The sequence below is a fragment of the Pezoporus flaviventris genome, unplaced genomic scaffold (assembly GCF_033815535.1).
Source record: "Pezoporus flaviventris isolate CSIRO_AGI_PZ_B2104156 unplaced genomic scaffold, CSIRO_AGI_Pfla_v1 ptg000003l, whole genome shotgun sequence".
In the NCBI taxonomy this organism is placed as follows: domain Eukaryota; kingdom Metazoa; phylum Chordata; class Aves; order Psittaciformes; family Psittacidae; genus Pezoporus; species Pezoporus flaviventris.
In genome coordinates this window covers 11,335,849-11,360,461 of record NW_026892551.1, presented here as the reverse complement: position 1 = coordinate 11,360,461, position 24,613 = coordinate 11,335,849, and the positions used below count along the sequence as shown (strand labels likewise).

At 36.5% G+C, this 24,613-nt stretch overlaps 1 protein-coding gene across 6 annotated transcripts in view; it reads right to left on the bottom strand.

The window, feature by feature from the left end:
- Positions 1 to 24,613, bottom strand: part of DACH1 (dachshund family transcription factor 1) — a 375,827-nt gene that overhangs the window by 39,674 nt on the left and 311,540 nt on the right. For all 6 annotated transcript variants that reach the window (XM_061445288.1, XM_061445286.1, XM_061445287.1 and 3 more), the window contains 2 exons: positions 12,913 to 13,064; positions 1,907 to 2,054 (listed from right to left, as the gene is read on the bottom strand). In XM_061445288.1, coding sequence (XP_061301272.1) covers positions 1,907 to 2,054; positions 12,913 to 13,064 — 300 coding nt within the window. The remainder of the gene's footprint in view (positions 1 to 1,906; positions 2,055 to 12,912; positions 13,065 to 24,613) is intronic.

The following is a 24,613-nucleotide window of genomic DNA, read 5'->3' as shown; positions in this document are numbered from 1 at the left end:
GCTTTCATTAAGACGTGAAACTTTAAGACATGACAGTTGTTATCTGGAAAATTGATAGCAGGTAAAGCCTCCTATGTGTTTTTCTACCTTTAATGGAAGAATATATTCTCACAATAATTACAGTCTGGCCTTATTTTTTCTCTACTACTTGGATCTGTTTTTAAAGAATAATCTATCATTTTGGTTTCTTTATACAGAAGTATCCAGTAGCAGAGATAGTCTTTGCTCTGCTGCATACCACCATTAAGTGTTCAAATCCATTCCTCTTTGGTCTGACTCTTTTACCAGTGGAATGTTACCGTTACAGGGACACATATGAAAAAAGCAAATAATGCATCATGCTGAAAATAACACTGTCAATTATTTCAGTATCCTGAATAAAATATGGGACTATCCCATGCTCTTTCCTGACATACAGTTTTGTGTAAAATTAATTTTATTTAATTTTAACTGCTCAAAATGTATGTGTCTAGTCCATCCTAGTCAACTATATTCCCTCTGGAACTAAAAGGAAGAGAAAGAAGTCTTCACAGTGTAACTGATCCCACTTACCTGTCAGAAAACAGGATATATGAATCTCTTTTGTTATTGACCAGAAAGAAAACTTATATTAACTTGAATAAGGTGCTTAACTTTTAGTTGGTGTAACTCAGGTAAAGTCAGATGCTCCCCCTCTCCCCCCAACCTTTTCTATTGTCCATGTGATTGCCCAATTCTAGAAAGGAATACATATTTGAGCTGTTGTGAGACACAGAGGTAAAAGGATCCACATCGTAACAGCTCTTTTACAAAACTTTAGAAGTGTAAGAAGTGCAACTGTACTGAGAAAAACGGGCCAGTTGTGGACAAAGGGATAATTCATTGCATGTATGTGGCAATTGCTAATGATAACTGTCTTTAAAAATGTATAGTCAAAAATTTAAAAAGGGTAATTACTGATGTCACAGTCCTACCCTTTAATGGGTCAAGGCATGAATCAGGATTATATTGTGTACTTACTGCTAGCATGTTAGTTAAAGATATAATGATATTGGTTGGGAATTCAAGTGTTCTCAGGATTCCTTATTTAGCTGGTTCCCACATAATTAAACTGGACAAGAAGAGAGTTATAACTCTAGTCCTGCAAAAAATAATATCTGATTTGTCATAGTCTGTGTTAAACAACAAGTTAACAGAGGTTAACTGTCCCTGGCAAAGTAATTAGACACCATTAAAGAGCAAGACATACATATACAGAAAAGTAGACACATAAAGAAAGATGGGAACGTGCTCGTAATGCAAACAGTTAATGCAAATCACTGTAAACCGTCTTACCTTTAAATCAATGAAATTATTTGAAAATCTTTAACATGTATATGCTTGACAGTGGGCTGATGTTAATATTTGATATGCTACTAATACTGACTTACTATGAAGAACCTCAACAGTTTCTTCTACAAATGTGTTTGATCAACTATGCATTATAAAGGTCATGAATTATTACTGTCTTTATATTTATTACATATGGTTTGCCTACATATGCAATATATGACCCTAACACATACAAGCAGAAAAAAGTTCCTAAAACTTGATATAAATTGTCTTTGTATTACATAGCTAGCATTTCTTATAATGATCACAACTTGCCAAAGTCCATAACAGCACCTATGGTATTTATAAATATGTTGTGTATTACCGGTATAATAAGTAACATTCAGGTAAATCTTTGAGAAAAAGTTTCTTGTTCCAAATCTCATGAAGAACTTATGCAGAATCAGGCAGGTTGTAAAATGTCCTGCATTGCAGTCAGCCTGAACATAACGTGAGGTAAGGGGAAAAGTTTTGATCAAATACAGGTGTTTGATAAAAGATTAGGTTTCCTAAGGAAATAAATTACAAGGTGTTTATGTCTGCTTAATTAAGCTACCTCTGTTCTTCTGCTCCACAGCCAACTGCTTTTCAAGTGTTTCCCTCAGTTCTCGTTCCCTGAAGAGCTCCATCTTCAGCTCTGTCTTTTCCAGCTGGACTTGTTTTTCTTGAGCTCTGGCATTGTCTATAGCAACCTTTAGTAGACCCTGTTCAAAGATTAAGTTGCATAACATTTGAAGAATGTTAGAACAGCTGACATAATAACTAACTTCTGTTATTTTTCCTTGATTAGTCTTGTGACATTTTACAAATTAAATAATCCTGTTACTGGGTCAAAGCCTCCCAATTATCAATAACAATTTTTTACTGGAATTCATTTTAACAGGTGGGCATAAATCTTTAAAAGGTGGGAGTCAACTTTTCCCAGAAAACATAAATTCACCATTGACTGTGCATGTATCTAATGTGAAAAAGCTATCGAGAAAGGTTTATTCTTTTTTAGAGATAAAGAAGACATGCCTCCATCAGGCACTTGCTGTGCCAAAACCAAAAAGCCGTGCCATTGAAAAAGAATTGGCAGGCTTACAATCACATCATCTACAAAATGCAAAATTCAATCTCTAGCACAACTCAAGCCAATGGAAATTACTAAAGGGAGAAGGGCTCTTTTAAAGGGTTGCCATTTTTCTCCTAATCGCTGTTAACTACTATTTTTTTCAAATATTTAGTATTTTTTTTAGAGAGTTTCCAAGAAAGATAGTTATTGGGATGCTAAGCAGAGGACAGTCGCAAAGCAGGAAGATACCGCTGTTTTAAAAAAGTCCATTCCCTGACCTTGTACAATTGTTATCTCACAGCAGAAACAAACCACAATCACCTCTCAATTTCTTGACTTGGGATGGTTGAAATAAACTGTAACTTATTTTGCTGTTATTATATCAGAAAATACTGATTCAGCATATTCTGAACTTCTCAAGAATTTGAACTTCAAAGTTACTTGTTTTTTTGCAAGGAAACAGGAAGATCCCAGCATAGCCAATAACTAATCAGGACACTGAAATAGGGTATGAAAAAGAAGAGGCAAAACTGAAACAAAACAAATGAATGTGGAATGAAGAAAGATTTTCTTTTCCATTTTCCAGAAGCCTGGCCATCAGGCTCTTAGGTCTATACCTGAGTCTATCCTCTTGAAGCTATCATAATGGAGTAAATAATTAAGCACAGTTATGTATATATGAACCTCCATGGGTATGAACCTAACTCTTCTATATCCTAGGCAATTCTCCTGACAACTCTAACTTTAGAGATAATTTGACCCAAGAGAGATTTAATTACTGATATAAGGCAAAACAATACCAACAAGAGAGAAAAAGAGTACTCCCCAGTAGCTCTGCTAGGGAAACATTCAGCTGACAGATAAAGGTTCATACTACAGATCTGGGTTCAGAACAACCACACTACACACACAAAATCAGGTCCCCCAACTCCCGAGTAATCTTCCTCACCCCTCCGGCATGCTTCCTAAATTGGATTCTGGGTTGCATGTTTTTTCATTAAAATGGTTTAAAATAGTTCCAAAAAGGAATGGAAAAAGAAGCCTGCATGATGATACCTGAGAAATGGAAAAAGTATTTTTCATGAGTGTTAGTCTGCGCATTCATCCCAGTATTCTTCCGAATGTCAATGCCTGCTTTGAAATGTCCTTCAAACTTCTAAGTCTGTTTTCAGAGCCTGTTGTTTTCAGTACTTCTCCTCATTCTTAACTGAATTGTTGCCTCAAGTGTTGCTCATTCAGAGCTTAATGCTTTGCAGCTCTATTACACTTCAATCTATTAAAGTCCACAGGAGCTGAAAGAATGACACACCTTCTGACTGCAAGGCCTGGGTGGTCACCAAAATTATATACACTACATAAACACAGAACCACATTTGAAAACGTCTATCAATGGTAACATACCTAATGTGCTTACAAATACACTTAAAGTTTTAGCAGTTTTCTTTAAGAGAATGAAATAGTATTCTAAAATAGCTAAAAAACAACGGTATTTTGTGTTGAATGTTAAACCTGGATGACTACTAAAGAAAACCAAAGCTCTACAGACCTATGCAAAGTAAAATACAATTTGAAATATTTGTAAAGCCTTTCCAATATATTTTGTAAAAAGTTAATATCCACCTGAATTCTGTTCCCTTCCCTTGCCATATTCTCCTACATTTAGAACCATCATAAACTTTGTTTTCTATACAGGATGCGCTTGAAATAGTAAGAAATTGAAGTAGGAGTTGTTTATCAATACCTGCTTCTGGCTTACGCTTAAACTCGAGTATTTTAATCTCCTCCAGCTCATCCCTTACATGAACATGATTCATCCAAATTATTAATAAACCAGATCAAGTGAAATTACATGAAAAGTATCTTTTAATGAAAAGTGTACTGTCAAGTAAATTTAAAGCTGCAAACCTCCTCCCAAATTCTTACAGTCTATCTTGTTTAACAAGAAAATCGAGCTGCTAAAGAAACTGCCATCTTTACTCAATTCAACTACATTCATGTACATGTTTCTTCTTCATCAGGAACAAACAATTAGTAACAAATGAAAGAGATCATTACATCAAGTGCCCTTTTAGATCACCCCTATTAAAACTTTAGTTTAGCTTTATTTTAATTCTAAGATACCAATTTCTAATTTTCTGCTCTGATTGCTCTTGTTGACTTATCTTTGAAAGATGTACTCTGAGCGCAAAGTCTAGAGATTATTTAGCAAGATGCCAATGTTGGCACCACTTAATGTGTTGATTGGTTGTATTATCAGCAGCAGTTTAAAATAAATTACTATCAAACTATCATTGTCTTTGGCTGACAAAACACAATATTTTGGTGTTCTTTAAATATGAAACAATCATTATGAATAAACATGGAGAATAATGCTAGAGTGCAACACCAATGTGTGTAATTTTATATTAAGAATTGCTGCAAGTACAAAGCTGCTAAAACCATATTACATTTTCTATTGAATTTCTACACCACACTTCCTCCCCCAACCTTTCCTTTTTTTATACTTGCTAACATAGCTAATGGTAATACATTACCTATTGCTACTGATTATGTCTGAAAAATATTAGCTTTTTGGAGCCAAGACCCACCAGGGACTACTTATAAGCTACACAAAATTAAGTTTCATTTTTAGAAGTTAAATCAGTGCACATCAGTACGCATCCAATGTGAAAAAAAATCTGCACTAGAGCCAAACTGATGCATATCAAAAGCGCTGTTGCTGCCAATGACAGCTCTAATGCAAAAATACTGGAAACATTCAATGTCCCTGTATGCAATAGAGAAGGGGGGAGAAAACTAGCTAAGAAGTACAGCATCTAAAAATCATCAGTGCCCCTTGGAACAGGACTAGCAATTTCAGAGTTGCATGAAATTCTATTAATTCTCCTAGTGGATCAGCTGTAAAAGATTATACAAAATACAGTATGTCCAACTTGTATTAGCTATAGCTAATCCTCTAACCTGATATTAAATCAATATGCTGGCAATGACAATGGGAAATGCAGTGCAACACAGGGCATTAACAAAAAGAAAGTATTTCCCTTTAGGGTAGGTCAGATGTTATGGAGGCTGGATAATGATAACTGTAGTGAACATGCTCACATTCCATATTTGTTTTTAATACAGTATGGCTCTGTCTGGAGCCAGGCTTTAAACATGGCATGCCATTCTCCCCCTCTGTGCTACTGATAATAAATTATTTTTATTTCAATGTAATGTCAAAGATGAATATTTTTCCCCTGAAGATTTATAGATCATTCTGATTTGTTTTGTTTATTTTAATGCACTTGTTTTAATATTTTTCACTGATAAATTCTTCAGAAATGTCCCAAATAAAATGTTAAGTTTATATAGGTTTGATGTTCCTTCCCATTCTCCAATGTATCTGAAAACACCATCATGTTATGTCAGTCAACTGATCCTACAGGTTTGTCAAACCTTACCTGAGCCTTAAGGCCAGTATCCACCATCATTATTTTTAAAAAATATTAATAATGTGTTGCTCATGTTGAAAGGGGTGGAGGTAAAAGTATACAGAAGGTCTTTCTTTCTACACAAGCAATCCAGGAGGTTCCTCGATTGTGTAGAAGACAATTTCCTTCTGCAAGTAATAGAGGAGCCGACAAGGAGAGGTGCCATGCTTGACCTCGTGCTCACCAACAGGGAAGGACTGCTTGGAAATGTGATGCTCCAGGGCAGCCTTGGATGCAGCGATCACGAGATGCTCGAATTTGAGATCCTCAGGAGAGTGAGAAGAGCATGCAGCAAGTTCACTGCCCTGGACTTCAAAAGAGCAGACTCTGACCTCTTCAGGAACCTCCTTAGGAAGTTTCCATGGGATACAGCCCTAGAGGGCAGAGGGGCCCAAGACTGTTGGTTGATATTCAAGGATCGCCTGCTGCAGGCTCAGGAGTGTTGCATCCCAACCAGAAGGAAGTGCAGCAGGAGGGCCAGGAGACCTCCTTGGATGGATAAGGAGCTCCTGAGGAAAATTCAAATTAAAAAAGAGGCTTATAATAAGTGGAAGCAAGGACAGGTGGCATGGGAAGAGTACAGGGATGTTGTCCGAGAAGCTAGGGACCAGGTTAGGAAAGCTGAGGCCTAGTTAGAACTAAACTTAGCTAGAGGTATTAAAGATAACAGGAAGGGATTCTACAGGTACAAAGCAAATAAAAGACTAGGGAGAATGTAGGCCCCCTCAGGAAGCTCTCAGGAGAACTGGCTACACAGGATTTGGAGAAGGCTGAGGTTCTGAATGACTTCTTTGCCTCGGTCTTCACTGGCAAAGGCTCTGACCACACCACCCAGGTCTTGGAAGGCAGATGCAGGGACTGTGAGAATGAAGACCTTGCACCCACTGTAGGAGAGGATCTGGTTTGAGATCATCTTAAAAATCTGAATGTGCACAAGTCCATGGGTCCTGATGAGATCCATCTGTGGGTCCTGAAGCACCTGGAGAATGAAGTTGTGAAGCCGCTGGCCATCATATTTGGGAAGTCACAGCAGTCAGGTGAAGTTCCCGAGGACTGGAAAAAGGGAAATATAACCCCCATTTTCAAGAAGGGGAAAATGGATGACCCGGGGAATTACAGACCAGTCAGTCTCACCTCTGTGCCTGGCAAAATCTTCGAGCAGATTCTCCTGGAAGACATGCTAAGGCACATGAAAATCAACAAGGTGCTTGGTGACAGCCAGCATGGCTTCACTAAGGGGAAATCCTGACTGATCAATTTGGTGGCCTTCTATGATGGGGCTACAGAACTGATGGAAAGGGGTAGAGCAGCTGATGTCATCTACCTTTACTTGTGCAAAACGTTCGACACTGTCCCACACGACATCCTTGTCTCTAAATTGGAGCGACATCAATTTGATGGATGGACCACTCGGTGGATAAAGAACTGGCTGGATGGCTGCACGCAAAGAGTTGCTGTCAATGACCAGCAGGTTGAAGGAGGTGATCCTGCCCCTCTACTCTGCTCTTGTGAGACCTCACCTGGAGTATTGTGTGCAGTTCTGGTGTCCTCAACATAAAAAGGACATGGAACTGTTGGAACAAGTCCAGAGAAGGGCCACGAGGATGATCAGGGGACTGGAGCACCTCCCATATGAAGAAAGGCTGAGAAAGTTGGGGCTGTTCAGTCTGGAGAAGAGAAGGCTACGTGGAGACCTCATAGCTCCCTTCCAGTATCTGAAGGGGGCCTATAGGGATGCTGGAGAGGGACTCTTCATTAGAGACTGTAGTGACAGGACAAGGGGGAACAGGTTAAAACTTAAACAGGGGAAGTTTAGATTGAATATAAGAAGGAAATTCTTTCCTGTTAGGATGGTGAGGCACTGGAATAGGTTGCCCAGGGAGGTTGTGAATGCTCCATCCCTGTCAGTGTTCAAGACCAGGCTGCACGAGGCCTTGGGTGATATGATTTAGCGTAAGGCATCCCTGCCCACGGGAGGGGGTTGGAACTAGATGATCTTAAGGTCCTTTCCAACCCTAACGATTCTATGTTTCTATGTTTCTCTTTCTAGCTTCACATACAGTGTGTTCCATCTAACATAATTTAGTTAGCTACACAGTTAGATGTGACACCAAAATGGCCTTACTAGTTAGTCTGACAGTCTAACTAGATCATACCCTGTTTCCAGCAATTTCCCACAGTGAGTGAAGAAGGAAAACTAGAAGAAGAAGGTACACAGGCAGTGAAGCTTTCCTAGTCAAACCTCCTAGTTTCCACAGATTTGCATATCAGGGGCTTTCTTTTGCAATATTAGTTATTTATGGTGAAAACACTTTTGTGTAACATTGCTTCTCTTTTAGTCAGGAAATGATACATCATTTGTATGCTCTCATCATTAAAAATATCTAAGAAAGGCTTGCAAAAAACATCAATATGTATATATTTTAGCTAACTTCACGGGTTAATTTCTGAATATTTGCTACTCGCAGCTGACTACTCACTAACATAAGCAATGTAAGAGAAGACAACTTGACTATCTCTAAAGATTTCTCAAGAAAGATATTGCTGTAATATCTCAGAATGAATATCTTCATCACAGGTACAGGCATACTGCACAAATACAAATGATATTTTCCATTAATACTTTTTTGTGAAAAATCAAATAATTCTCTGGAATTTTAGCAGGAGATAAATAAGATAACATGAAGGAAACCTGAAATTTTTACTTTATCTAGTACTTGCAGTGTTTTTCTCTTGTCTATTTAGTCATAGATGGTAATAGTGCAGGATATACAATATTTTTCTCTTGTCTATTTAGTCATAGATGGTAATAGTGCAGGATACTCACAGCAATAAAGCCAGGAGTTTGCCTTGTTTTCATAAGGGAATTTAGTTTGCAATCATGCATTTCTTTTACTAATATCAATGGGATACTTTCAACCACTTTATATATCTCTTTAAAAATACTTAGCAACAAGATTGTGTCAATACAATAGTCTTGACAGAAAACATAGCTGTAAGGGTGCAACTAATTTATCCTTTAGACATTAATGGAAATTCAGCTTGGAGACTGTAAAGATTCAGACTCTAAAAGATTAAAATAATGTTATTTTTACTCAAGAATATTGCAGTACCATGAGAAGCTGTGGCTGTAAAATACTTTGGCATAATTGGGCCATGACTTAAAAGGTGAACTTATGCAAGGGCTATGGAAACAGCTTTAGCCTTCCCAGTAGCACCCACACAGCATTTTGCTGTGGCCCAACTCCCATCACCCTTCATCCTCCCTGCAGCTGCACATAGACTTTCAGCATTCAATCTGGAAGAAAACAACAAATACACATTGGAAAGGAACAGATATATCACTTAATTTAAGCTCTCTGGGAAAATTTATTTTCTTTTCCTTTTAGATTTGCAGATATACATCTGAGTAAGAAAACATGTCCCCAGTCTCATTTCCTTATTTTATGTGTGTATTAGTTTAATTATATATTGTTACAGTTTATTATTTGCATTTCAGCAATCCCTAGCAAGAAACAGGTTGTTCTGGGTACAGTATATTGTTATTATCTCCTCTTTAAATGTGCAAATAATTAAACATTGTATTTTTATTTTAGCAAGTATTTATGGAGAAGTAAGAAAAACACATATATGATATACAAAAGGAAATAAACCTAATTAGCAGAGCCTGGTGACAGCGATAGCAAATAGACTTGTCTAACATTTGCGTAAAATTATGAACTAGTGATTAGGGGCTACCCATTTAATTCTAGCATTGATGGAAGACTCTGAGTTGCTTGTGTTTAGTTGCTAATTTTAAAGGACGACTCAGACTTCCAACGTGAATGTGAGTTAGGCACCAAGTTCAATCACCTAAACTCTTCAGTGCTTGAAAGACTTTTAGCACATCTAAAGTGTTTAGAAATGTTTGCTCACATACCCAAAGCATTGTCCCCATGGGAAAATTTAGGATCCTGCTTACCCTAACAAAAGATCAAAATTAGAGAAAAATTAGCACCCATGTAGTGCCCTAATTCTGTTCGCTTTTAAACCTGGGCAAGTTCTAAAACCTCTTCTAGAGGCACCCAAGGTCTATATTACATAGATCATGTGGATCCTGCACCTCACACAACTCAATATACAGAAAGGGGTCACAAATAGCTATATATATAAACTATATATATTAATATATAATATATAATACATGATATATGTAATATATATTATATATAATACATATATATACATATAATATATATAACACATATAATACATATAATATATATATATATAAAATAGCACAAATATCTACCACAACCATGCTCACTGGTGTAACCAGATGCTGCTTGCCTATGTATTCATCTGACCATCATATTTCTAAAATATAGGCAATCTCCACCACTACTTGAAACAGGTTGTGCATGCACCCCAGTCCCATGACCTAACAAAGATGTACACTTGCATTTCTCAAGCAGACATATATCCTTTCTGTGAAAGGACACATCTGTATTTTCATCATACATCACCCTGGGAAAGAAAGAACAGCGTTTACCAAAGCCACTCATCTAGCCTTTGGCTAGATTTGTGCTACTTTCTGTTTCAAAAGCATCTTGGTGCAGGACACAGGAAATTGACTGCAGGCCAGATGATCTTCTGGGGAAAGTTACATTTGGCTCAGTTGCTAGCACAGCTTCAACAAGAGAATGGTGAGGGATCTTACTGCTCCGCCTCCCCTTTGAATCCATAACTCTGTACTGAAAGGGATGCAAAATTCATCTGGACCATATGACAGCAAAGAATTTACCCAGTAAAAAGAGTTATTCTGACTCACATACTGAATGCATCACAGGTTTCAGGCAGTGCTTATGCATTTCTTAGAAAAGTCAAAAATTATACTGCAAGCACACACAAGTGTACAGAAGTTCTGCTTTCCACAAATCCCACCAATGAGCTCAAACTTGTAGTCAAAAACCTAAACCTCAGTTCTGGAAGTGCCAGTAGCACAGTATGCCACTCATCTGTGGGCCTGGGGTAGCCCCTTCTCCTTGCAACAAATGCTAAATACAGAAATAATTTTAAATGGCATAGATTACAGAAATTGACAATATTGTGCACAGGTTATTTTAATAGAATCTACTGTTTTAAAGAGGATACTTAACTTTTTCTACACAGATGGGATTTTTTTTTGTTGTTGCTGTTGTTAAGAAGTGGTTTTCTAATGTTGTCCTGACAGAGACTAAATCTGTGGGGGAAAAAATGCCTTGATGGCTGTGGAAACCATATAATGAAATGTGGAGATAGATACAGTGAAAAAATCCAAAAGGACTTATGTCCCACCTCTTTACCCTGACATAATTTGTCATGATGTGGAATCCCAAGGTAAGGAGTAGTAAGTAAAAAAGCCCAATGAGGCATAAAGAAGTCTCAGATTTCTTTACTGCATTGCCTTTTATTTAGCTCCACACTCTGGATAAGATTAGGTTGTTAGGTTGTTGGCTTTTCATCTTTTTTTGTTGTTTGGTGGGTTTTCTTTTTTGTTTGTTGGGTTCTTGAGGTTTTTTTTGGGGGGGGTCAGGGGAAGCAATGAATGAATTTCACTTTACATTTTCTGTAAAACAAAACTGAATGCATTCTTGGCAAATTAATCCTGGTCATTTACCCTAAAGTAGCACAGCACTTTCATATTCGATCACAAGATTAGCTAACCTGTTGATGCTGAATGGTTTGCTCATTAGGTTCCTGTCTAGAGACACTGAGTGTACGCATTTGTCAATAAAATTACTAAGAACTTTCCTGTACATGCATGCACAGCTAAAACATTAGATACTTTCTAACTGCACTTTTTCCTTCAGAAGAAAATACATTCTTTATAGATTGCAGATCTTGTAGAAGAATGCTAACTTGCAGAATTACAGATTTCAGTATTTAAGACCCCAAGTCTGAGAACCACAAAAAGCAATCATACTCTTTCAGATCAGGCTTATATAGCAATACTTAATTCGTAAATAGCAGTATTTTTTCATTATTAGATCTCAAAACATCAAAACACTATCAATGAATGGATCATATACTTTTCATAAAACAATTCTGAAGTGCCATAAACTTTAATGAGATTGTTTAAGAAAGTAAAGTGAATAGGATTTGGCCCTACTTTTTCATAGCCTTTGCTGAACAGGATATAATTGATTTTATGTATTTGCAGGAATGAGCAGGGAAAAATATTGTGACAATCACATTAAAAGTTAGTAGCTGCACAGATGAGGCTTATCTGGAATTAATACAATATGGCTGCATTATTTCTTGCACTATCATTTGGCTTCTTCATGCAGTGTACAACCATACTGCTGCAAAAATTCCATGTGGGGAACACATGATCACTGAATTTGTGGACAAACCGATTCTTCATTCTAATATGAAACACTAACATCTTGCTACAAACTACATGCTAGTGTATACCTTAAATAATATTTGAATCAGGTTGTACTGTATACACAACAGAGAACTTGACTACCAAATATGAAATCTGCATAATATTTGGTAATACACTTCTGTGTCTATTGTTTGAAGATAGTGCTGTAAGTGAAATGAGCTCATAGGTATAAAAGAAGTGCTTTTTGTAATGCTTTTATGGGAGACACACTTCAAATAGCTTTAAATATCAATCCATGTTGGCACTCCAGCAATTTAAAATAACTATTTATTAAAGAAGTGTTTCTCTGCTTAGTAAATGAGATAAATTTAAACAGTAAGATACATTTCAACACCAAGTAACAAAAAGAGCTTTTAAGACAAATGTTGTTAAACACACCAATGTAATTTTCATCAAGTTCTCTGCTGTGGTGTAATACATAATCTGTATTTTTATTTAATGTATCTGACAGCTTCTAAATTTGTTTGCTGTGGTTCTTTTAAAACCTAAATTACTAGGAAGTTTCAGTAAATTAGTTGATTCAAATGATCTTATGAACAAATTAAGCTAGAATGGTTCTATTAATTTAGACAAATCTGCAACTGGCACCTCTCCATCCCTTTAAGCTGATCTACAGAAAGGCCTACCTGGATGTTAGTCAGAAGGGTCTCTATGGAGGACAATCCATCAGGAAATAGAAAAGGAGATGGAAAACCTGGAGGTAGTGGTTGCCCATGACCAGTTAGAGAAAGTTTGTCAAGGCTGTCTCTTGCGGTTGGTGTGGAGAGCGGGGTCTCATCTGTATGTGATTGAAACAAAAATATAGAACAAGTTACGCTTGTCTGTTTTTATTAGACCTCAGTAATGGCTTCCCTAGTGGTTTCCAGAACATTTATTGCAAATTGGTTCCTGCTATCAGGAGAGAATGCTTTCTGCTGAATTTTCTTTAATGAAAAAGCTGTGGAGATACAACAAGATAACATTAATGAGTAACTTTATAAGCCTTTTAAATGCAGTCTCTAATGAGACTGACTTTACAGTGCCATAGAATCTTTTTAAAACAAATATTATCTCACATATACTTGTGATAATATATTCAGGCTGACTTTATGGGCACCTTCCCAATTATCTCATTTTAGTTTGTGTTCTATTTGGATTGACAATAGAAGATTTTCTAGCATGACATATATTTTGTATACGAGAAATATCTGAGTATGAGGCATCCCATACAATTAACTCTTCCCACTCTTAATGGTTTCACTTACAGCCCAGAAGATTCAGCAACACTGAGAAAAGCTACAGGTCCTCAATGCATTTTTAATCAAGAAAGTACACCCGATTCTCACAAGTGAAACATGCTTTGAACAATACATGAAATTAACAGCATGGTTACAATCACTGGCCTAATTTTTTTAAGCACAGACATCTTCTAACAATTAGTGCTAAATGCCTTAGTGGAATCTTTGTAACAATCAGATCTGATCAGTACTGACATCACAATGGGAAAAAAGTCCCACAGCTGTAAGACTTCTAATATTAAAGTTTCACAGATAAACTGTGAATGGATTATAAAGTAAACAAAAATAAATAAATAACCCCCACCCCACAATTAATAGAAACTTCAGTACCCTGCCTTGTCTTTTCTTTTTGAAATGTTTTTAGACTACTGTTGATATGATACAGAAATTTAAGTCAATTTCTTTGCACCAGATATTAATCTGAATTCTTCAAAAGGAAAACTAAGTATCTATACATATAGGTAGATACATATATCTATACATACTCTTCTTACCAAGGGCTCAATCATTAACTGACAGTTATTGATGTATCTCAATACAATACAAGGACAGCAGAATATATTCCTGGTATTATGCAAACCTCTGCACAGCTACTTGACTACAGAAGAGTCTGTCAAACTTGCTCTTTTCCATTATGGCTTTGATCATTATAAGACATATATTTTGAGGTATTTTAATTTCATTTACTTTCTGCATTTTAATGATGGTTTCAATAATAATTGTATTTCACCAATTTATCCTATCACATACATTAGGAATTGTTTTTATTATATGGAAGTTCTGATTCTAGTTACCTAAAAAGCTCTCTCTTTGACTGGTTTGAAGTACTTTCCGAAGATGACGTAGGATAGGACCAGGCAAATTTAAAACTGCAGCAATGAAGAGTTAGAGCCTAGGCTTTGATGACCCCAGGACCAGAAAAACAAAATTCAGAGTCCTAATTCATTTCAACAATGCCCATCTACCATTACTGCAGAAGGAAGAAAACTCCATCAACAATGTTCAGGTGCAGATTTCATGCCCCATTTACTCACCAGCTCTGTTGTGCTGGTCAGTATTTACAGTGTTAAGGTAAAAGTCTCACCCAGTGTGTCCCTCCACAGAAATACCCAAACAGGCAATCGGACACCTGCTTCTGGGCTTGTCCCACTTAGCTCTTTCTGTAGCCAGTGGAGAGAAGCAGACACCAGTTTGAAGTACTAATCCATCTGAACTATCACAGACGTCTACTACAGGAGACAAATTTTCCTCTAGAAGTGGCTGTAAGAAAAGCCTAAGCTGACTAGCTCAGATGGAAAGTTCTACTTTGGCAAGATCAGACCTACCATGGAAGGTGTTCTTCCTACTTCACTGTCTCTCAGGCTGACAGTAGCATACACAAGGAGGAATAGCCTGTTTCATGTCCCCTATTTGTCACACCTTGTGCCACAATTACTCTTTTCTCATAAAGTCATAATTCAAAAACTTATAAAAGTAATCTTTGCGAAAGGAACTGGTGTTAACAAATGAAAGCTTCAGGCCCTTCAGAGTCATAAAAAATATTTTCATCTGTATTTGAGTTTTCCAGTCATGTCACAAAATGCTGAAAAAAAAAACGGCATTAGATTAGTGATTGTATCTATCTACCTTAATGAGATTCAAAGCAGGATTTGATGTAGTCTGTGGATGTATCCTCTGACCTCATCCTATACCCACAGCAACATGGACATCTCTCTAGTAATTTTGTAGTAGCATACTGAAGTTTGGTCCTAAATTTATTTCTTTTCTCCCCAACTTTTAAGCTGTTATAGAAATATTCACCACTTCATGAGAAAAAAATAAATTAGGTATTCCCGGGTATTGCAAACTAACTTACAATTTTCATATCATCCTGTTAGTTCATCTTCACAAATCCTATTCCAGTGTGAAATATCATTACCAAATGTTTTTTTTTTCCAAACTGCTGTCAGAATTGCTATGCTTTCATTAATCAAAAGAAACAAACCAAAATTTAAACAAAACTGGTTACGCAATACACAGTATGATTGCATTTTTTTTTATCTTAGCTGCAAATATTGCTTTCCCAAATGATTCCTACTCAACATTAAAAAAAAAATAAAAAAATTGCACACCCTCTTCTGTGTTATACCACTGAAATTTTTGGCCACTCATTTATATCAGGTCCAGTGAATTTCCACTGAAGGTATTGGACTTGCGCAGTATAGCATGAAAGAGTCCAATCAGTAGGATGCATGGTAGAATTGATTCATATAAATGAGAAAGTAAAGTAAAAAAAAACCAAACCAACACATCATTTGCCTCTAGGTTTTTCAGAGCAATGAGCCAATAACCTCTCATACTTTCTAAGACAACTTAGAATTTTACGAATATTTTAGATCTCAAATTGTCAAAATATTTTAATACCTACTAGATAAAATTGACCAACTTAACAATTCCATAAGCCTTAAGTCACTTAAAACTATGCTATTCCATGCACTTACTGTGATACAGAAAGCTCCCAATACAGGTCTTGTCACCGAATTTAAGCAAAACATTAAATTTTTTACTGTATTACTACTTTTAAATAAATAGATCTTAAGTTTGCTGTACTCTGTGCATGCGCAAAACATGATGTGAAGTTTGCAAAGATGTTCATAACAATGCGTGGTGCATTTTTAAAACAGGCAAAGTAACTCAAGAAAGGTTAAAACTCAAAATAACATCCAAACTCTAATGTTATAATAAATAACAGAAACAAATTTACACTGAAGAGTAAGACTAGAGAGCTGAACTTACTATGAACTTATTTTAATGAAACGTCAACTCAGAAAAAAAAAGCCAGACTAATGTGACTTTGTTTTCTTGATATCCCATGTGAAATAAACTTTGAGTATGAGTATGTTTGAAACAGCAAATGTACATATTATACACAGGAAGCATGGATATTTGTGTATGTGAGATAAGCAATGATCGAGAAAATCTTGAAAAAATGCATTTTTAAGAAAAACCACATTGTAAACACAGCCAATTAAAACATAACTACATATCTTAGTAGTAAAATAATATGACCTCTTGCCATTAAAGCATTTTAAAATCTTCCATTCCTGCAGAATTCCTCTTTTCTCAATACAATGAGGTATTTTTGCTTCCAAGTAATCATTAGCCTAACATCTTTTAAACTGTTGCAAAGAAACTACTAATGTTCCTCTTAACGTAGTAGCAGAGAAATGCTGCAAAACTTATGAGCCCTTGCTGGGAGGCAGAGATTTGGCATTTTCAGTCTAAATGCATCAAAAGAAGCATTCTCAGACAAGTCAGGGCAAGAGGGGAAGAGTGTCAATCTACAACTCCATTGTCAGAGTTGGGAGCACAACAGTGTAAAGAAAGGGGCGTGAGGAAAAGAAAGAACACAACAGAACAAAGAGGTGTCCCGCCCTGCCGTGGCTTGTGCTGAGAACTGAGGTGCTATAAATTAACAAATAAAGAAGGACAGGACAAGCTGTTACCCAAGCTTCTACAGTATCAGAGCAGAGATGAATATGTGCCTTGACATACAAAATAAATCACCATAATAAGCAAGTCTGAATGCAACATACCTTTTAAAATATTTGCAAATGCTACATCCACTCCATCCATTGTTTCTCAATTTCCAAAATTCACCTGTTTTCGTCAAACCAGATTTTATCTGCAAACAGCAGCTGGTTTGGGCCAAATACAACATTTTTCACTGTATTTGGTTTGTTGCCATTCTATTTTACTCTTTCACCAGATAACATGGAAACAGACATCCTGAAAGCTGTGACAGCTATTTAAACAATAATAGATGAATAGAGGTAGCCATTCTCTTGTCTTTGTTCCTAAAAGCAAGTAGGATAAGTTCAGACTGGTCACCAATCAAACTGGAGAATACTGATATTGCCAAGTTGTGAAAGCAAGTGACAATAGCCAGCTCAAAAAAAAACCAAAAAACAGAAGTATACTGATTACTGTCTTTCTGTAAGCACTTAATGTTTTATTGTAATGCATCTTGATGCTTTGTTGTTCTCCGTAAAATATTTCACGTGTTTGCTCCTAAAACAGGCTCATTCTTACCATTTGAATGATGAAAGAGGATCCTGTTTACACTTTTTGCTATCATAAATCTGGTGCATACATTTTTGTAGAAGCAATCTATTCTATCTGGCTTAATACAGTTCCGGTTCATGTTGTCAAACATCCTTTAGTACCCATTTTTTTATATTTCACCTTCCTCAGAGTTAGAAGTGTCAGGTGTGAGAAGCTCCTCTTTTAATTAATCAATAATTGTTGATTTATATTAGCACAAAAGAACAGAGGGTCCCGTACCCTGAACTGAAACATTTAACAACCTGAGGCATACTAAAAATAAAATAAAATAAAAAAAAAATCCTCTTGCTCAATTCCAATATCGTTTGCCTGCTTTAGAGATTTGGTCATTCAAGATTCACCCTGCACATAACTAGGGGCAATGTGAGGTGACTGTGAAGGTTGTTACAAACTGTAAGAAGAATGTACTGAAACTAACTCTTATAAAAACACTGTTTTTTTTCAATCTACATTTTAATTTCTTCTTTTTATGCTAAAAATAGTTCTCCAGAAAATCCAAATTATTCTGAAATAAAAATATTTACTGTTGGAAATCAGGGAAAATATACAAAATATGTAAAATAAAAAATATAAAACTAGACTGGCTTGCTGATTGTTGCTTCTGCAGCATTTAAAAGAGGCTGGTGCTCTCACAGTTAACAGTACTATTGCAAATGCTGTCCACTGAGCTGTTCTATTTCTTGGCTTGGTATGTTTAGTAACTCACGAATAATGAAATACAACTAAAAGATTGGAATCCTACATGGAAAGGACCATGGCTACTAAGATTATGTTTCTTGGATGTGTATATTGCACATGATGGCTTTATACCTGGCTTTATACATATATTTGTGCAAAACAGGTCTTACAGAACTCATCCATTTGTGTAACACTTCCACCATTATGGACTGACCATTTTCATAAGTGGCATGGTTTCAAAATATGCACAGTTTCACTTAATGTAAAGGACTACACAAGAGCAAAGGTACATAAGAACACAGTTATATATGTCCACTTCGGAGGTAGGTTTAGATGCAGGACTTGTCCGTCAACAGTAAGACTCGTTTACTGACAATTCTGTCTGATTTTAACCACTGAAAATACAATATTCTAGCTTGATAGCTGTCCTTTTTGGAAAGAGATTTCCAATTGATACATTTCCAGTATTTCTTTAACCGTTTTTGAAGAAAATGTGGTCTCTGCAGATCATTCATCACTGCTGCATTGAGGGTCATTGAGGTACTGCAGTTGGAGTTGTCTCCATAATGGCAAATAAGAGCCAGATGGACAAGCACACACTGAACCCAAGGGTAAGGACCATTTTTTCTCCCCAGTTCAGTGATATCCCTTCTATGCTGATACCCTGTAAGCCAATTTATCTGTAAACACAGAGGGAAAAAAAGGAATATATTGCTGCATGGAATTGGGACGTGGGGGTTTGGGGAAAGGGATGACTTGACAAGGAGACAGGGACTAATCAAGAAAGTGAAGGAACACTTTGCTGAGAAAATAGGAAAGAAGGACACTCAAGGTGGCTAAGCACTTTGGAAAGGGATAACAGCATTGGGATTATGTGGTGAAGGAGGGAAGAAAGAGCGCCCAGGAGCAAGGCACGTATACTGACTCAGCAAGAAATAAACAAAACATCCAAAGTTTTTTTTTAAGCAGCATGTTTTGTACAAGTAATTCTGCAGTACTTCAAGAACTGTTTTTCAACGTAAATTAAATTTATAGTTGTCAACATAAAAAATATAAAATTATGTTCTTTAAAGATCACATTTTTTAGTTTTGTTAAGGAATTACTGGAATAACTTCACTATAACTGCATGGAAAGAGTTGCAAAATATATCAAAAAAGCAAAAATGTAATTAGTGGTGATGTTCCAGCTGCGAGGATTTCTTCAGGCTTTTTGGACTAGATCAAGTTGAGTTTATTCTTCACTTTACATGTCCCTAGGAGGGCCTCAGAGTCAATCAGCACAACTTACCTAATTTTCTCTTTCAATAAAAGGATTATTTTAATAACCTTTATCTTACTTTGCAGCCTATTACTGATTAGGGCTGGGTCAAGCAGTATTTGCTGATTTATTTTTTCTAAGGATTTCACAATATTTCAGAATAAATTGTAGTTCTTATTTTTAAACAGATGTATTTTGCCATACAATAGAATGTTAAGATGCCCGAGATATTTCCACTTAAGCACTCTGGCATCATAACGCCACATAAGGTGAGAAACAAAAAAACATAAAAATTACCCTGTTCATTCACTGAATTTTTCATTCAGTTTCTTGAAGTGCATGAAAGGGAAGAAATAGGATAGTCAGAGATGATCCGGTATATATCTGTTAATTATAAGTTACTATTTTCTTGAATACCTGACAATAACTTATACCAACTCTGAAGAAATACAAATTCCTAAAGATAAAATGACAGAAAGGTACACCAAGTATGTTATTACATTTTTAAGAGTATAGTGGTATAAATACAGGGCACTATAATATTATAACCTGCAGTACTTAATTATGAGAACTATGTACATTATTTCTTTTTCAAAGATCCTTACATGCTACTGGCAGGGGTTGGATGCAGATTAAGACCATCTGTTCTTTGGATGCCGAAAACGTATAAATGTATTTTACTGATTTATGTCAAATGTCCCGATTAGTACTCTGGAAGCTCCACTCCATCAGCCAGGCCATACATAGTACTAAAAAAGAATGTTTCTTGGCTTCGTAGCAAAGAGAATTGCATATATGCACAGGTTTATGTGGAGTGTGTATGTGCAGTATGTATTGTTTCTCTAACGGTTCATTTTGAGCTTTTTTTGAAGTCATGCTGAGGGGTGTCCATAATCATCTATGTAGTAAAGAGATATATCTGTTTAGGAAAACTCACCATTCATGATACTAGCTATTTAATCTCCTTTTCTTTGTTGGCTACAGAAGCTGGTTCCCTCATCTATATAGCCTGCCTGTACATCTAGCTTTCCTAAATGTATGCAGAAGCAAAGATGAAGCCAAGTATTTTGAGTCCAAGCAAAATTCCTGATTAACATCAACCTTCAAATTAGAGATTTGGTTTAAAGACCGCATAATTAATATATTGTACACTAAACATCACATTTTCAAAATTACGGACATAAATATGCACATCTCAGCTGATAAAAGCAATACACAAGGTAATACATCCATGGTATGAATACTTAATTTTTGCGCTGCCTGTTCCTCCCTGTACTTTAACTGTCTCCGTATGGCTACTGCAAAATGCAGATAAAAACCATTACAGAATGTAACAACTGCCTTTTGCTAAATTTTATTAGATCGTTTCAAGTGCCACATGATTTGGATTAATAAACCTCTGGACATGTTTCATAAAAGTTGAAAAAACCCTATTATTTGGGGATTTAAGGTGATTTAAAAAATAAGGAATATCAATATTCTTAGAATTTTTGTCATTGTCAGCTGAAATAACACCACTCCTTTTTTGTAAGCATAATAGTGGTAAGAAGGGAATTCTTGATAAGAGCACAGCTGGTAACTTGTAATTCTCTGAAGATGAAGGTTTTATGGTAATACCTGGAACAGCATTGTATTCACACTGTTTTTCTTGGTCTGTGTTCAGTTTATAATTCTAATATTCATTCTCTTCAGAAAAAAAAAAAACAAACACCCAAACCCAAGACATTTTCAAAAAGTCCGTATCTAGCAAATGTTGCAGTTATGGGGGACTGAGCATCAATGCTCCTGCTGCCTTCTCACATGGCCCATGTTCTTGGTAGTCTACTGACAGCATGAATCAGATGCCCAAACAGAAAATTAATAGATGGCAATGTGCCTGTGCCACAATCGTCAGCTGTCTTTCATTCAGCAACACATAACCTGTCCCACACCCTTGTCCCTAGAGTGCTGGCAAGATGAAGTTGACCAGGCATGCTTGGCATCTGGTGTAAAGTAGAAGCACAGAAGTCAACAAAATAAATATGTCAGGGAAATTCAACAGAAAAGACAGAAGAGGTTTGAAGACTTTGCATTTATAGTGGTTTATATTGGTCACCTGTCCCAGTAGAAAAATATTTGTCTGGTCAGGATTTGTAAACTGGATCTATTAATTAATGTGTTCTGTTTAACTGTATATTCACACAGAATACTGTCATTTTTCTTCTTAAAACAGATGTTCAGTGACAGTAATTTTTGCAGAAACCAAATATTTTTAAAACATGTCTACTTATATTCGCTTTACTTTCAAGAACCTATTAATGCCCATGATTTTAATAACTCCTTTAATAAAAAGAATGCTATCAAGTACCTCTAATATTCAGATGCACAATATGTTAATTAGACCACTGAATAAGATGACCGGTCTAAAAAAACATTAGAAAGATAGAAACATACTAAGAATACCTGTTTCCAAGCTTTCCCCGTGCCACAATTCCTATCCTTGATGTATTATTGCCTCACAATTACAGCTAAAAACGCCAATAAAATACAAGAATCAAGAAATAGTCACATGGACTCACCCAACACAGCTGTATGGGGCTACTGGGTAATAAGTTCAAGAATTCTTGAATATGCAAGGAAAAACTACAAATGCATTGGAAACACAGGGGAAGAAACCCTGCTTTGAAAAGAAAGTACCTAGGGGACTGTGTTGGTCAAGCCCTGCAGATACCCTTTCAAAGAGTTAAGGTAACAGGTGTTTTATCATCAGCAGTTCAACAACATCCAGTCTTCGCTTAAGTACCTACATGGCAATACACATTTTTAACAGAAATATGTGACCTAGTAACTCCAAGATCTTCTCACAGCTAATACAGTAATTGTTAATGAAAACAAAGGGATGTGAAGCATCTCATTTTAACAGATTCTAACCAGAAAGGGTACAAAATGAGTAAGCTGTTTTAGTATCATGACGCAGTATAACACAGAGGTTTCGTTAGTTTTGGGGCTAAAACCTCCACGTCTGCACAGGAGACTATAAATTATATTTAACTGAATTTTTTAAATTGTTTTGCAACTATTTTTTTTTAACATAAATAATTAGCATCCTAAATGTGCCTATCTACGAATAGTTCCAGTCCTCAGATGCAAAATGTTGTAAACAATAACTGATGTACAATTTTGGCTTATATTGTTATGATAACCCAACAGAAATTTGGCTGTCTGCCTATAGGAGTTCAATATCAGTTCCATAGTTTGTAGCATCAGAAACAGTCCTTTACAATATTATAGCCACATTTCTCAACCCATTGCCTATAGATTATATCCCAAAATCTGATTTTCACAGAAATCCATAATAATAAACAAACTAAAATCCCACACCAGAGTGCTCAGAAACAAAATTCAGAATGAAAAGGCAAGCATTTTTGCATCTGATATGATTCCTGTTGCAATTCATTCATCAAACATCTGCAACAAGCTGCCAGAATGCGTCCATTAGAGATTTCTATGGCATTCACTAGCTTGATGCTCACTGATAGAATAATGTAGAAGTTTTACCTCTAATGTTTTCTGCTCCATTTGAGGCATCCACTTTAAAGTGAGATTTGGCCTGCAAGCATCTTCATGTCTTGAAAGATGTAACTTATGCTAATATATCAGAATATGTATTAGAAAAGACCAAAAAAAAATATCCTTTATGCATTAGAGGTCACATTCAGCACTGATTCAAGAAAGTACAAAATAGTTTGGAGTCATCATGAAACCTGGATCAGTTTGGTTCGAATTAAATATAGAAAATTAAGGTATCTTTAACAGCAAAAATGCCGCATACTTGCCAAGAAATTAAAATCTTTCCCAGGATCCAGTTTAAAACCTTCATGAAAATTAAACATTGCATTCAGCCTTTTATCTATAATATCAAGGAAATATGCATTATAACTCCACTACAGGGACATATCTTTTTACTATTTCTGTTTCACATCAGAATTTCTGTTAGTCTTTGTCGTGGTTTAAACCCAGTCAGGTAACTTGTTCACTCACTCCCAGTGAGTGGTGCTGAGCTGACAACAATCGAGGTCCGTGTCCCCCCCCCCCCAGGGTTCTCCCCTTCCCCACTCCTGGAGGAACGGGGAGGAGGATCGAAAAAGTGCAACTCCCACGGGCTGAGACAAGAACAGTCCAGCAACCAATGTACAACACAAATCACCACCGCTACTATCAACTGCAACAATGATAAGGGAAAATAACAAGGTAAGAGAATACGATACCACCGGCCAAGAAAATGAGTTCCACCCGGAAGCCCATGTCCTTCCAGGTAACTCCCAGTCACCCCCCACCCCGGCCATGACGTGCTGTGGTATGGAATACCTCCCTGGCTAGCCCGGGTCAGGCGCCCCATCTCTGCTTCCTCCCGGCTTCCCCTCCTCCCTGGCAGAGCATGAGCCTCACAGAGTCCTTGGTCAGGGTAAACATCACTTAGCAACAACTGAAAACATCGACTTCACCAACACTGTTCTCAGGCTGGAAGTCAAAACACAGCACTGCACCAGCTAACACAAAGGAAAAAACCATGACTGCTACTGCTGAACCCAGGACAGTCTTTCAATGTTTATGCCAATAACATAACGGAAAAATTACTTATTTCAATCCTTAAGCAATTATTAATGCTATGTAATAGAAGCAAAATACAAATCCTAAGAGTGTTTTACATGCTCTCTACTACATTATGATAATTCATGTGTAAGGGTACATAAACAAAACAGGAAGCCTTATATTACTGTGCTAACAGTTACTACCTATACAAATCAGAAAAGCTTTATCATCTTAACCTGATGAGCTCATTACATATTTAAAGATAATACTTTTATTCAGTATCCTGATCGCAGGTTGCCTTTTAGCCCAGCTAGTGAAAGTCCAGGAGCTGCATCAGGAAATGACCACCATGCACGGTTTTGTGAACTGCTGCACCCAGAAGACTGAGTGCAGCAACTCACAAAAACCTCATCAATTTTTTTTCCAGTTTTTGCAAGG